Raw genomic sequence first — 13,243 nt, forward strand, 5'->3', positions numbered from 1 at the left:
AGACACAGTGGACAACGCAAATGGTAGATGACCTAGGAAAACAGCCTCAAATAACACAAATGAAATCCAATCAGGTCCAATGAAGCCTAAAGCACTAATTCCAAAGTGAATTTCATAAAGTTAAGACAAAGCAACCGAAATAACTGGATAAACTCTGGGAACCAGTATCAACTCCATGTATTTGGTAAGCAGAAGCCTATGATTTTTTCTCACATAGGAGCTTTCAGCTGAAGGTCCCAGCACTGGAAGTACCTACCTTTAGCAGCTTTAGGCATGTGAACTCTCCTCTTCAATTCTGGGTTAAGGGGAAGAGCAGTCTCACCTACATTATGACTAGCCAACAGCAAAGTGTTCTAGACAATGCCAAACACTGGGGGCTTCCACAAAATGTTAACAGGTCTAATCCCCAGTTCCTCATAAGCCACTGTAGGAAAGAACGGACTGTTAGACAAATAGCTCACCTGGGAAGTGGACTCCGGCTCAGAGAGCGCTTGCTCAGAAAAGGGCTGCTGGACCGCCTTCGACCGTAGGGACTGGGTGATCTCCCACTGTAAGAGCCACTCCTTTCATAGCTGGAAGAACGTCGCCGGCTATAGGGACTCACAGACCTCTGTCGTCTACTGTAGGGACTGGGTGACCGAGTGCTGGACTGGTAGGCAGAAGGCTCCTTGTAAGGCGGGCTGATTGACTGCCTTCTAGAGGTACTTCCCGGACTCTTCTTGTAGGAGTCGTAATTGCTAGAGGTGTGAGATCTCGGGGGACTAAGGTCATAATCTTGGCCGTAAGAAGCTCCGGAGGGGCTATCATCTTGCTTGGGACTGTCGGACCACTTCCGGTGGGGACTCCTGGATCTCCGTTTAGGGCTGTCCACGGTTTTGTAACTTTTGGGTGTTTCCCTCTTCCGATGACTTTTACTTCGGTCTTTGTGTCCCGACTTCAACTCACGTTCTTTCCGGGTCTTCTCCTTATGGAGTTTGGATGACCTGGATTCCTTGTTGCTGCTTTTCGAGATCTGAGCCTTCCCGTGGTCATCATTCTCCTCATTTGAACGCTTTGAACTTCCTGATATCCGGTCCTTCGTCGAGCCCGACTTGCTGGAGGCTTCCAGGTTTTTTTCTTTCTCTGACTGTTTAGTTTTTAGTAAGTCGCGAGTACGTCTGTGCTGGTGGTGACGGTGTTTATGCAGGCGGTCGCTGCGATCAGTCCCGCGACGTTCATCATTTTCCCTCCGGTCCAGTTTGAAAGCCAGGTCGTCAGAGAAGGTATCGGAATCAGAGCTAATGTCATCATATTCCACCAAAGGTTTGATAACTGTGCCCAAAGGTGCTGCTTCGGGTGTCACCAATCCCATGTCTTTGGAGTGCTTGGACTTATGCCGCTTGTGCTTCGACCCCAAGCGGTGACGCTCTCTGCTGTTGGAGCTGCCACCTCCCGATGACGGCTGCAAAGTTCCAGAAGCTCCCCCACTCCCGTCCTTCTTGCCCCCATGTCTCTCTGGATTGGGCATTCCCTTTCCCCTGGCCTCAAAAAGGGGAAAAAGTTCCCCAGCACTCCAAAAAGTAACCCCCACCCTCCCCCCCCAGCCCCACGCCTACCAAAGAGCCCCTACAAGGGGGTGGGGAGGGAAGGGACGGTAGTCCAGGCTCCTCCTCCCTCCCGTCTCCTCAGCACCCTCCTACATGAGGTGGGGGTGAAGGAGCCAGGGAAGAAATGAGAGTTCCTCAGCAGTGGAGTTGCGAGACAACGAGTAGCTGCTCGAATCTGTTTCTCCTCCTCCCCACGCCGAGCCAATCCTCAGGCCCAGACGCCGGGGAGGTCGAAGAAGTAGGAAGCCGACGGCCCGGTGCTGTGTGGCCGACTCTGGCTCTGGGGCCCTGTGAGGACTGCGCGGGCCCTTCCCCTACCCGGTAGCCCGGCTCGGGGCGGCTTCCTGTCGCTGGGGTCCCGCGGCCTAGGTGCCTCACGCCCCCTTTGTCCCTCACTCTTGAGGGAGCCCCTTTTCTAGCTTCCGCCTCACCTAAGTACCTCACACACTCGGCCCCTCACACAGACTCACAGTCACACACTAGGTTAAACCGAAACGGCACTAGGAAGAAGGCGGGGGGAGGGGGTAATCCCGAGAAATACCGCGAGAATCTTCAGTAATCTCGCGGTATTTCGTGCTTCCCTTTCACCTCTCGCCGCTGCTAGCTCAAACAACGCGAGAGCAGGTCTCCAGCAGAGGAGCATTCCGCCAGATTCTCGCGATAAGAATCGGGCTCGCCATTTGAGCAAAACTTTATTAAAACGAACCAGGGAGAATTTTTTAATTTGAAACTTCATTGATAACTCATTGAACAAATACATATTCCGCTTCGGCGCAAACTAATTTTCGTGTGTGTGTCTGTTTGTATCCTGCAAAACACGATTTGCGTGTGTGTGTGTGTGTGTGTGTGCCCTGCAAAACACGATTTGCCTCATCCCTGTTTTAAAGATAAGGAAACCAGACTCAGATGCTCTCACTGCTAGGACCCCCGGTTCTATCAGTGGTGGGGGAACTAGGATCCCACAAGCCATGCATCTAGGCCAAAGAAAAAGGAAGACCTAAGAACTTTTTAATCATCTGTGCAAGTAAAATTAATACTGTCAAGAAAAAAGAAAGGAAATAAAAAGAGTATAGAATTTAGTACTTGAACGCAGGTGTGGTGACTTACTCATTGCTGCAAAAGAGCCTGGATGTGAAGGTCTCCACCAGTGTCTAACATGATGGCAGATGGCAGGAAATTTAATGAGTCAATTAGACAAAGTGACTGGTCAGCCTTATTAAACATTGTCATGAGTTCAGCAAAATTACTTTGATTTTTTTTTTACTCTTTTAAATGAGATCAAGTATTTGACCTAGGATGCACCCACAACAAAATGGAAACGTGGAGATGGCAGAAGTAATTGTGATGATGTGTCAAATAAAACCTTGAAGAATAAAATTCATCATCCAAATTAATCCACCATCATATCAGCAGTAGAAACTTTATTTTTGAGTGATGGAGCTGAATTTTATTATTTTTTTTGGTCAAGTAAATCCTTTGTTTTTAATTATTTTTATTTGGAGGATTATTGTGTTGGTTTCTGCCATACATCAATATGAGTCAGCCATAGGTATACATAGTCTCCTCCATCTTGAACCTCCCTCTCACCTTCCAACCTGTCCCACCGCTTATCATTCCAGCAGTAGAAACTTTATTTTTTGAAATTAATTTTTATTACAGTATAGTTGGCTTACAATGTTATGTTAGTTTTTGCTGTACAGCAAAGTGAATCAGTTATACATTTATATATCTGTGTGTGTGTGTGTTAGTCGCTCAGTCATGTCTGACTCTTTGTGACCCCGTGACTGTAGCCTGCCAGGCTCCCCTGTCCATGGGGATTCTCCAGGCAAGAATAATGGAATTGATTGCCATTCCCTTCTCCAGAGGATCTTTCTGAACCAGGGATCGAACCCTGGTCTCCTGCACTGCGGGCAGATTCTTTACCGTTTGAGCTACCAGGAAGTCCACGTTTACATATATGTACTTTTTTAGATTTCCTTCCCACTTAGGCTACCAGCGACCACTGATCACTCAATAGGGTTCCCTGTGCTATATGGTCAGAGAAGGCAACAGCAACCCACTCCAGTACTCTTGCCTGGCAAATCCCACAGACGGAGGAGCCTGGTAGGCTGCAGTCCATGGGGTCGCTAGGAGTCAGACATGAATGAGCGACTTCACTTTCACTTTTCACTGTCATGCATTGGAGACGGAAATGGCAACCCACTCCAGTGTTCTTGCCTGGAGAATCCCAGGGACAGGGGAGCCTGGTGGGCTGCTGTCTCTGGGGTCTGACAGAGTCAGACACAACTGAAATGATTTAGCAGCAGCAGCAGCAGCAGTGCTACATGGCAGGTTCTCATTAGTTATCTATTTTATACATAGGAATGTATGTATTGGAGAAGAAAATGGCAACCCATTCCAGTATTCTTGCTTGGAGAATTCCACGGACAGAGTAGCCTGGTAGGCTACAGTTCACAAGGTCGCAAAGAGTTGGACATGACTTAGCAACTAAACCACTACCACCACAGTGTATATATTGTTGTGCAGTCACTCAGTCGTATCTGACTCTTTGCAACCCTGTGGACTGCAGCATGCCAAGCTTCCCTGTCCATCATCTCACAGAGCTTGCTCAAACTCATGTCCATCAAGTCAGTGATGCCATCAAACCATTTCATCCTCTGTCGTCCCCTTCTCCTCCTACCTTCAATCTTTCCCAGCATCAGGGTCTTTTCCAATTAGTCTGCTCTTCACATCAGGTGGCCAAAGTATCGAAGCTTCAGCTTCATCATTTGTCCTTCCAATGAATATTCAGGGTTGATTTCCTTTAGGATTGACTGGTTTGATCTCCTTGTAGTCTGAGGGACTCTCAAGAGTCTTCTCCAACACCACAGCTCAAAAGCATCGATTCTTTGGCACTCAGCCTTCTTTATGATCCAGCTCTCACATCCATACATGACTACTGGAAAAACCATAGCTTTAACTATACGGACCTTTTTTGGCAAACTGATGTCTCTGCTTCTTAATACGCTGTCTAGGTTGGTCATAACTTTTCTTCCAAGGAGCAAGTGTCTTTTTAATTTCATGGCTGCAGTCACCATCTGCAGTGATTTTGGAGCCCAAGAAAATAAAGTCTGTCACTGTTTCCATTGTTTCCCCATCTATTTGCCATGAAGTGATGGGACCAGATGCAATGATCTTAGTTTTTTGAATGTTGAGTTTTAAGCAAGCTTTTTCATTGTCCTTTCACCTTCATCAAGAGGCTCTTTACTTCCTCTTTGCTTTCTGCCGTAAGGGTGGTGTCATCTGCATATCTGAGGTTACTGATATTTCTTTTGGCAATCTTGATTCCAGCCTGGGATTCATCCAGCCCAGCATTTCACATGATTACTCTGCATAGAAGTTAAATAAGCAGGGTTACAACATACAGCCTTGATGTACTCCTTTCCCAATCTGGAACCAGTCTGTTGTTCCATGTTCAGTTCTAACTGTTGCTTCTTGACCTGCATTCTGGTTTCTCAGGAGCAGGTAAGTTGGTCTGGTATTCCCATCTCTTTCAGAATTTTCCACAATTTGTTTTGATCCGCACAGTCAAAGGCTTTAGCATAGTCAATGAAGCAGATGTTTTTCTGGAATTCTCTTGCTTTTTCCTGTGATCCATCAGATGTTGGCAAGTTGATCTCTGGTTCCTCTGCCTTTTCTAAATCCAACTGGAACATCTGGAAGTTCTTGGTTCACATATTGCTGAAGCCTAACTTGAATACTAACTTGCTAGTGTGTGAAATGAGCACAGTTCTGTGGTAGTTTGAACATTCTTTGGCATTGTCTTTCTTTGAGTTTGGGATGAAAACTGACATTTTCCAGTCCTGTGGCCACTGCTGAATTTTCCAAACTTGTTGGCATATTGACTGCAGCACATTCACAGCATCATCTTTTAGGATTTGAAATAGCTCAGCTGAAATTCCATCACTTCCACTAGCTTGGTTCATAGTGATGCTTCCTAGGCCCACTTGACTTCACACTCCAGGATGTCTGGCTCTAGGTGAGTGACCACACCTTCGTGGTTATCTGGGTCATGAAGATCTTATTTGTATCGTTCTTCTGTATATTCTTGCCACTTCCTCTTGATATCTTCTGCTTCTGTTAGGTCCATACCATTTCTGTCTTTTATTGTACCCATCTTTGCATGAAATGTTCCCTTGGTATCTCTAATTTTCTTGAAGAGATCTGTCTTTCCCATTCTATTGTTTTCCTCTATTTCTTTGAATTGGTCACTTAGGAAGGCTTTCTTTTCTCTCCTTGCTATTCTTTGGAACTCTGCATTCAGATGGGTATATCTTTATTTTTTTCCTTGCCTTTCACTTCTCTTCTTTTCTCATATATTTGTAAGGCTTCATCAGACAACCATTTTGCCTTTTTGCATTTCTTCTTCTTGGAAGTGGTTTTGATCACCACCTCCTGTACAATATTACAAACCTCTCTACATAGCTCTTCAGGCATTCTGTCTATCAGAATATCGATCCCAATCTCCCAGTCTGTCTCATGCACCCTTTCCCCCTTGGTAATCGTAAGTCTGTTCTCTACATCTGTGACTCTATTTCTGTTTTGCCAATAAGTTCATCTGTACCAATTTTCTTGAATCCACATATAAACAATGTTATACAATATTTGCTTTTCTCTTTCTGACTTATTTCACTCTGTATGACAATCTCTAGGCCCATCCATGGTTCTGCAAATGGCATTATTTCATTCCTTTTTATGTCTGAGTGATATTTCATTGTCTATGTACCACATCTTAGTCCATTCCTCTGTGAAAGGATGTTAAGTTGCTTCCATTTTATTTTAAATTAATTTTATTGGTATGTAGTTGCTTTACAGAAACTTCCTAAAATATTTTATTTATTTATGTATTTGGCTGCGTCAGGTCTTAGTTGCGGCACTTGGGGTCTTCATTGCATCATGCAGGATCTTTTGTGGAGGCAGTCAGACTCTAGTTGCACCACAGTGGGCTTAGTTTCTCTATGGCATGTGGGATTTTAGTTCCCAGACCAGGGTCAAACCCTCGCCCCCTGCATTGTAAGGTGGGTTCTTAACCACTGGAACACCAGGGAAGTCCCAAATCCTTTCTTAATTATCTATTTCCTGTTGAAGCAGACTAGAAACCCCTAATGAACGAATAATAAATGAAGCTTGTTATTGAGTTTTTATAATACCTTCTATTTCTACAGCACTTTTCAATTTTCCACAGAACCTGTCAATAAATATCAATTAAACAAATAAATAACCTGATGAGGTGACCAGGATGAGTATTATTATATGCAATTCCTATAGGCTGAAATTGAGACTCAGAAGGAGTTGGAGCACATTTACACTAGTAGTAAATGACAGGAGAAGGGACAGCTCTTTCTGTAATCTGTAATCTTTCTGGAAAAACCATAGCTTTGACTATACGGACCTTTGTCGGCAAACTGATGTCTTTGCTCTTTATACACTGTCTAGGTTTGTAACTCAGATTCGAAAACTCAGCAATGGCCACAGGACTGGAAAAGATCAGTTTTTGTTCCATTCCCAAAGAAGGGCAATGCCAAAGAATGTTCAAACTACCATACAATTGCACTCATTTCACATGCTAGCAAGGTCGTGATCAAAATCCTCCAAGCTAGGCTTTAATAGTGTGTGAACCAAGATCTTCCAGATGTATAAGCTGGATTCAGAAAAGGCAGAGGAACCAGAGATCAACTTGCCAACATCTGATGGATCATAGAAAAAGCAAGAGAATTCCAGAAAAACATCTGCTTCATTGACCATGCTAAAACCTTTGACTGTGTGGATCACAACAAACTGTGGAAAATTCTGAAAGAGATGGGAATACCAGACCAACTTACCTGCCTCCTGAGAAATCTGTGGTGGTGGTGGTGTAGTTGCTCAGTTGTGTCCGACTCTTTGTGACCCCATGGACTATAGCCTGCCAGGCTCCTCTGTCCATGGGATTTTTCAGACAAGAATACTGGAGTGGGTTGCCATTTCCTTCTCCAGGGAGAAATCTGTATGTAGGTCAAGAAGTAACAATTAGAACCGAACATGGAACAACAGACTGGTTCCAAATCGGGAGAGGAATATGTCAAGGCTGTACATTGTCACCCTGCTTATTTAACTTCTATGCAGAGTACATCATGTGAAAAGCTGGGCCGGATGAATCCCAAGCTGGAATCAAGATTTCCAAAAGAAATATCAATAACCTCAGATATGCAGATGATACCACCCTTATGGCAGAAAGCGAAGAAGAACTAAAGAGCCTCTTGATGAAGGTGAAAGAGGAAAATGAAAAAGTTGGCTTAAAACTCAACATTAAAAAACTAAGATCATGGCATCCAGTCCCATTGCTTCATGGCAAATAGATGGGGAAACAATGGAAACAGTGACAGACTTTATTTTCTTGGGCTCCAAAATCACTGCAGATGGTGACTGCAGCCATGAAATTAAAAAGACACTTACTCCTTGGAAGAAAAGCTATGACAACTTAGTATATTACAAAACAGAGATATTACTTTGCCAACGAAGGTCTGTATAGTCAAAGCTATAATTTTTCCAGTAGTCATGTATGGATGTGAGAGCTGGACCATAAAGAAGGCTGAGCACCAAAGAATTGATGGTTTTGAACTGTGGTGTTGGAGAAGACTCTTGAGAGTCCCTCGGACTACAAGGAGATCAAACCAGTCAATCCTAAAGGAAATCAACCCTGAATATTCATTGGGAGGACTGATGATGAAGCTGAAGCTCCAATACTTTCGCTACCTGCTGCCAAGAGCCAGCTCATTGGAAAAGACCCTGATGCTGGGAAAGATTGAAGGCAGGAGGAGAAGGGGATGACAGAGGGATTAGATGGTTGGATGGTGTCACCAATTGGCATCATCAATGGACATGAATTTGAGCAAGCTCCCGAAGATATTGAAGGACTGGGAAGCCTGGCGTCCTGCACTTGATGGGGTCACCAAATGTCAGACATGACTGAGCTACTGAACAAGAAAAGTTTGTCATAGCTTTTCTTCCAAGGAGCAAGTGTCTTTTAATTTCATAGCTGTTGTCACCATCCACAGTGATTTTGGAGCCCAAGAAAATAAAATGGCATCATTCCATCACACACATACACACACACACACACACACACACACACACACACACCCCACATCTCGTTATCCATTCATCTGTCAATGGACATTTAGGTTGTTTCCATATTTTGGCTACTGTGAATAGTGCTGCTATGTCCAGATACATGTCCAGGAGTGGGATTGCTGGATCATATGGCAACTCTAGTTTTTTGAGGAGCCTCCTTACTGTCTTCTACAGTGGCTGCACCAATTTACTTTCCCACCAACAGAGTAGGAGGATTCCCTTTTCTTCACGTCTCTACAGGATTTGTTATTTGTCACCTTTTTAATGATGCCCATTTTGAGCAGTGTGAGGTGGTACCTCATTGTAGGTGGGTTTTTTAAGATCTATGTATTTATTTATTATTTATCTTATTATTTGACTGTGGTGGGTCTTTGTTGTTGCATGTGGGCTTTCTTTAGTTGTGGTGAGTGGGGACTACTCTTGTTTTAGTGTGAGGACTTCTCATTGCAGCGGCTCTCTTGCTACAGAGCACAGGCTCTGTGCAGTCTGTATTTGGGTTTCAGTCATTGTGGTTCTTGGGCTCTAGAGAGCAGGCTCAGTAGTTGTGGTGCATGGGCTCAGTTGCTCCACAGCATGTGGGATCTTCCTGGACCAAGGATTGAACTAGTGTCCCTTTGCACTACAAGGTGGATTCTTAACTGCTGAACCATTAGGTTCAGTCAAATGGCTTTGACTACAAATCAAAACCATTGTAGTTTTGACTTGCACGTTTCTTTAATAATTAGCCATGTTGAACATATCTTTCTGTGCCTGCCTGTTGGCCATCTGTGTGTTTTCTTCGGAGAAATGTCTCTTTAGTCTTCTGCCCATTTTTGCTTGGGTTGTCTTTTCGTTATTGAGTTGTATGAGCCATTTATATATTTTGGAAAGTAAGCCCTTCTCAGTCTCCTCATTCTCAAATGCTTTCCTCCCAGTCTATAGGTTGTCTTTTTATTTTATGGTTTCCTTTGTTGTACAAAAGTTTGCAAGTTTGATTAGGTCCTCTTTAAAAAAATTTTTTTGTTTTTATTTCTATTGCCTTGGGAGACCGACCCAAGAAAACATTGGTACAATTTATGTCAGAGAATGTTTTGCCTATGTTCTATTCTAGGAGTTTTATGGTGTTAGCTCCTTAAGCCTTTAAGCCATTTTGACTCTCTAGATTTTTAAATACAAAACATACTAAAAACTGCTGGTATTGGTCCAACAAATGGTGAGGACTATGCCTTTGTAGAATAAGGATTGCTTCACTCTACAGGAAAACTTTGAACTCAGAAATTCCAGGGCTGCATGATTTGTTTGTTTCATGATCTCCCAGGGCAGGGAGTCAGGGTAACTCTGGGAAGCCCAAGTGGCCAGTCAGGTGATGACTGTAGTTTCCCTGTAAGTCCCCCAAAGCAAGTCAGAAAGCTTCTCTTTAGGCGCTACACAAGAGGAAATATTTAGCTAAAGTTATAATAATTTCCCCTCACCCCAAGTCCAATTTGTTAGTTTAGATTTTGGTTTTAAGAGCCTTTGAAGTCTCCCTCAAAGCTTACTCATTTAAAATCTGTCCATGGTCCTCTTCTTGGTGTGTGTATACCTTGAATTACTTTTCTTATTTAATGACATGTCTGTCCTATATCGGAGAAGGCAATGGCACCCCACTCCAGTACTCTTGCCTGGAAAATTCATGGATGGAGGAGCCTGATAGGCTGCAGTCCATGGGGTCGCTAAGAGTCGGACATGACTGAGTGACTTCAGTTTCACTTTTCTCTTTCATGCATTGGAGAAGGAAATGGCAACCCACTCCAGGGTTCTTGCCTGGAGAATCCCAGGGATGGCGGAGCCTGGTGGGCTGCCATCTATGGGGTCGCACAGAGTTGGACACGACTGAAGCGACGTAGCAGCAGCAGCAGCAGCTGTCCTGTATTTTGACTTTTTGTTTTATAAAAATTGATGTCTTTTTAAAAAGTCTGTTTGTTTGTTTTTTTACTGTATTGGGTCTTAGTTGCAGCATGGGTGATCTTTGTTGCAGTGCTCAGGCTGAGTTGCCCTGCGGCATGTGAGATCTTAGTTCCCTCACCCACTGGGGGATCAAACCCATGTCTCCTGCCTTGATGGGCAAATTCTTAATCACTGGGCCACCAGGGATATTTATTTTAGAATACAAATTTTCGACAATGTCATTTCATCTGCATTTTCAGATGAGAAATAGTAACTTCTCATTCTATTTTGTGACTAAAATTTGGTAAAGTTTATTGTTTTCAAGTTTTATATGGTTTAACAATTCCTAGCTACTCTAGTACAGTATTTATTGTTCATTTGTATAAAGAGCTTGCATGAGAAACTGTGGCTATGTATTCAACAGTCATGCTTTGGACATGAGTAAATTAACAAAATATTTTTGAGTGCCTACAGTTTCAGTGACTGTTCATATTTTCAGAACTCTAAATCAGGTGAACCCATCAAGGGCTAGGGCTGTGTTGTCAAGTGTATATTACCAGCTTCTAATACACAGGTTATTAGGACTCCACAGACGCTTGTTGAAACAGCATTTTAGTTTATTTTTTGGCTGCACTGGGCAGTTTGTGGGATCTTAGTTCCTGAACCAGGGATTAAACCTGGGCCCTTGGCAGTGAAAGCATGGACTCTTAACCACTGGCCCACCAGGGAATTCCCACAGTATTTTAAATATGAACTATCTTTGGAAATTCTCAGTTGGATAAATTCTCTCTGTACTTCTTCAATGTTAATATTGCTAGATTTATATTCTATAATATTTGGAACATACTTTTGTACTAAAAAATGTAATTGTTTAAAATTAAAATTTAACTGAGTGTTCTGTTTTTAAAAAATCTGACAACCCTGTCAATTTGTATCTACATATGCATTGACTCTCTGACATGTGTCAGGAACTAGGCTAGGCAGTATCACTAGACTAGACAGCAGTGAAAGAAATAGACCCAGTGCAGCTGCCCTCCTAGATTTGATAGTTTAGCAGGGAAGACAGACATTGAATACATCATCATGTACTTAATCAAGTACTGAAATAGTATAACAGAGGACCTTATTAAGTCAGGGTTTAGAGAAAGTTTGCATCTCTAGTCCACATCAAGAGACATTTACTTTGAGAACTATATAAGAGGGCCTCAGTGACATGAGGGGGAATGGAGAAGGGGAAAGCCTTCCTGCAGTTAAAAAGGCCTGTTCAAGGACCTTGGGAGAGGAAGGAGTGAAGGAATTGTCTGCAGGTGGAAGGTCAGTGTGGTTGGGGTTTGGCAAGGGGAGAAGGGCTAGATTTAGAGAGGAATTTTAGCACCAGTAAAAGATTTGCCTACTAAGCCCAAGTACAATGCTAGGTAGTGGGGATTTCGAAATGAGGGGCAATTACTGCCTCAAGAAACTCTCTGTGTAGTGACTGAAAGGAATGAGGGTAAGAGGAATAGACAAGAAGTAAATTTTAATTCTACTTTCAAGGAGCATGGTTACACATATCTTTGTCGAAATAAGCCTGTTACAAATAAAGATTTGTTCTTATCTGTCTGTTCATCTGAACTGTAGTTACCAGCAGGAATTGTTTTGGAGGATGTTTGCATATCATTTTTGAAATACGGGGAAAAGTCTGAGACTAAAGAGCCAGTGGAAATCCACTGCTAAATATCCTTACAGCAAATTAGGTAAAATCCGACTTTTCAGCAGTTATTCTCAAGGATGTATTTAAAAAAAAAAAAAAAAGAGTAACCTTAACTATTTTAAGAACTTCCACCCAGTGCTAGTAGAATTGTATTTTAGCCTGGCTCTTGTTCCAATGGGCAGGAACTACTAACTTCTCGGCATTAATCCAGATTTCTCTTCGTGAAAATTTACTGATACAAGAGACAGGACCACACATTCTTTGTGATTTGTAGTGTAGAGCGTGAGCTAACCTGCTTGCTTTTACTGACTACAAAAAAAAAAAAAAAATACAATCCATTGTGAACACCTTTGGGATCCTAAACATAATTAGCAGTATCTGATGACTGCTGAATATTCTTTGGAAGGGCTGATGCTGAAGCTGAAGCTCCAATATTTTGGCCCCCTGGTTGACGCGAAGACTCCACTCACTGAAAAAGACCCTGATGCTAGGAAGGGTTGAGGGCAGGAGGAGAAGGGGACGACAGAGGATGAGAGGGCTGGATGGCATCACCAACTGGATGGACATGAGTTTGAGCAAGTTCTGGAAGTTGGTGATGGACAGGGAAGCCTGGCCTGCTGCAGTTCATGGGGTCTTAAAGAGTCGGACACGACTGAGCGACTCACCTGAACTGATGACTGCTGCAAACAAGTTTTTCTTAATTCAAAATCTTCCACGTCCTCAGATATATTGAAAATGCTCAACAAAAATATTTCTGAAATTAAAAAGGAAATTCAGTAATGGAAATTAAGTGTACTGGGCTACCTTGGGACGTCGTGTTACAAAGACCCAAAGTCTAGTATCTCAATAAAGGGGAAGTTTTAATAAAATATTCCTAACAGCAATATTCTTCGAAAAGCTAGTATTTCAGTAA

The 13,243-nt window shown here is 43.0% G+C and overlaps 1 protein-coding gene across 6 annotated transcripts in view; it reads right to left on the reverse strand.

The window, feature by feature from the left end:
• The window catches only part of CDK12 (cyclin dependent kinase 12), a 63,154-nt gene extending 59,995 nt beyond the window's left edge, over nt 1–3,159 (reverse strand). For 4 of the 6 annotated variants that reach the window (XR_008712940.1, XR_008712939.1, XM_055575999.1 and 1 more), the window contains exon 1: nt 462–3,156. Coding sequence is in view for 4 of the 6 variants with exons in the window: in XM_055575999.1 (XP_055431974.1) it covers nt 462–1,507 (1,046 nt within the window). In the remaining 2 variants the exon portion in view is untranslated. Of the gene's footprint in view, nt 1–461 lie in introns of all 6 variants that reach the window. The other 2 variants (XM_055576000.1, XM_055575998.1) reach the window with 2 other exon arrangements.
• Nucleotides 3,160–13,243: the final 10,084 nt, after the last annotated feature.

Source organism: Bubalus kerabau, chromosome 4 (assembly GCF_029407905.1).
Source record: "Bubalus kerabau isolate K-KA32 ecotype Philippines breed swamp buffalo chromosome 4, PCC_UOA_SB_1v2, whole genome shotgun sequence".
Lineage (NCBI taxonomy): Eukaryota > Metazoa > Chordata > Mammalia > Artiodactyla > Bovidae > Bubalus > Bubalus kerabau.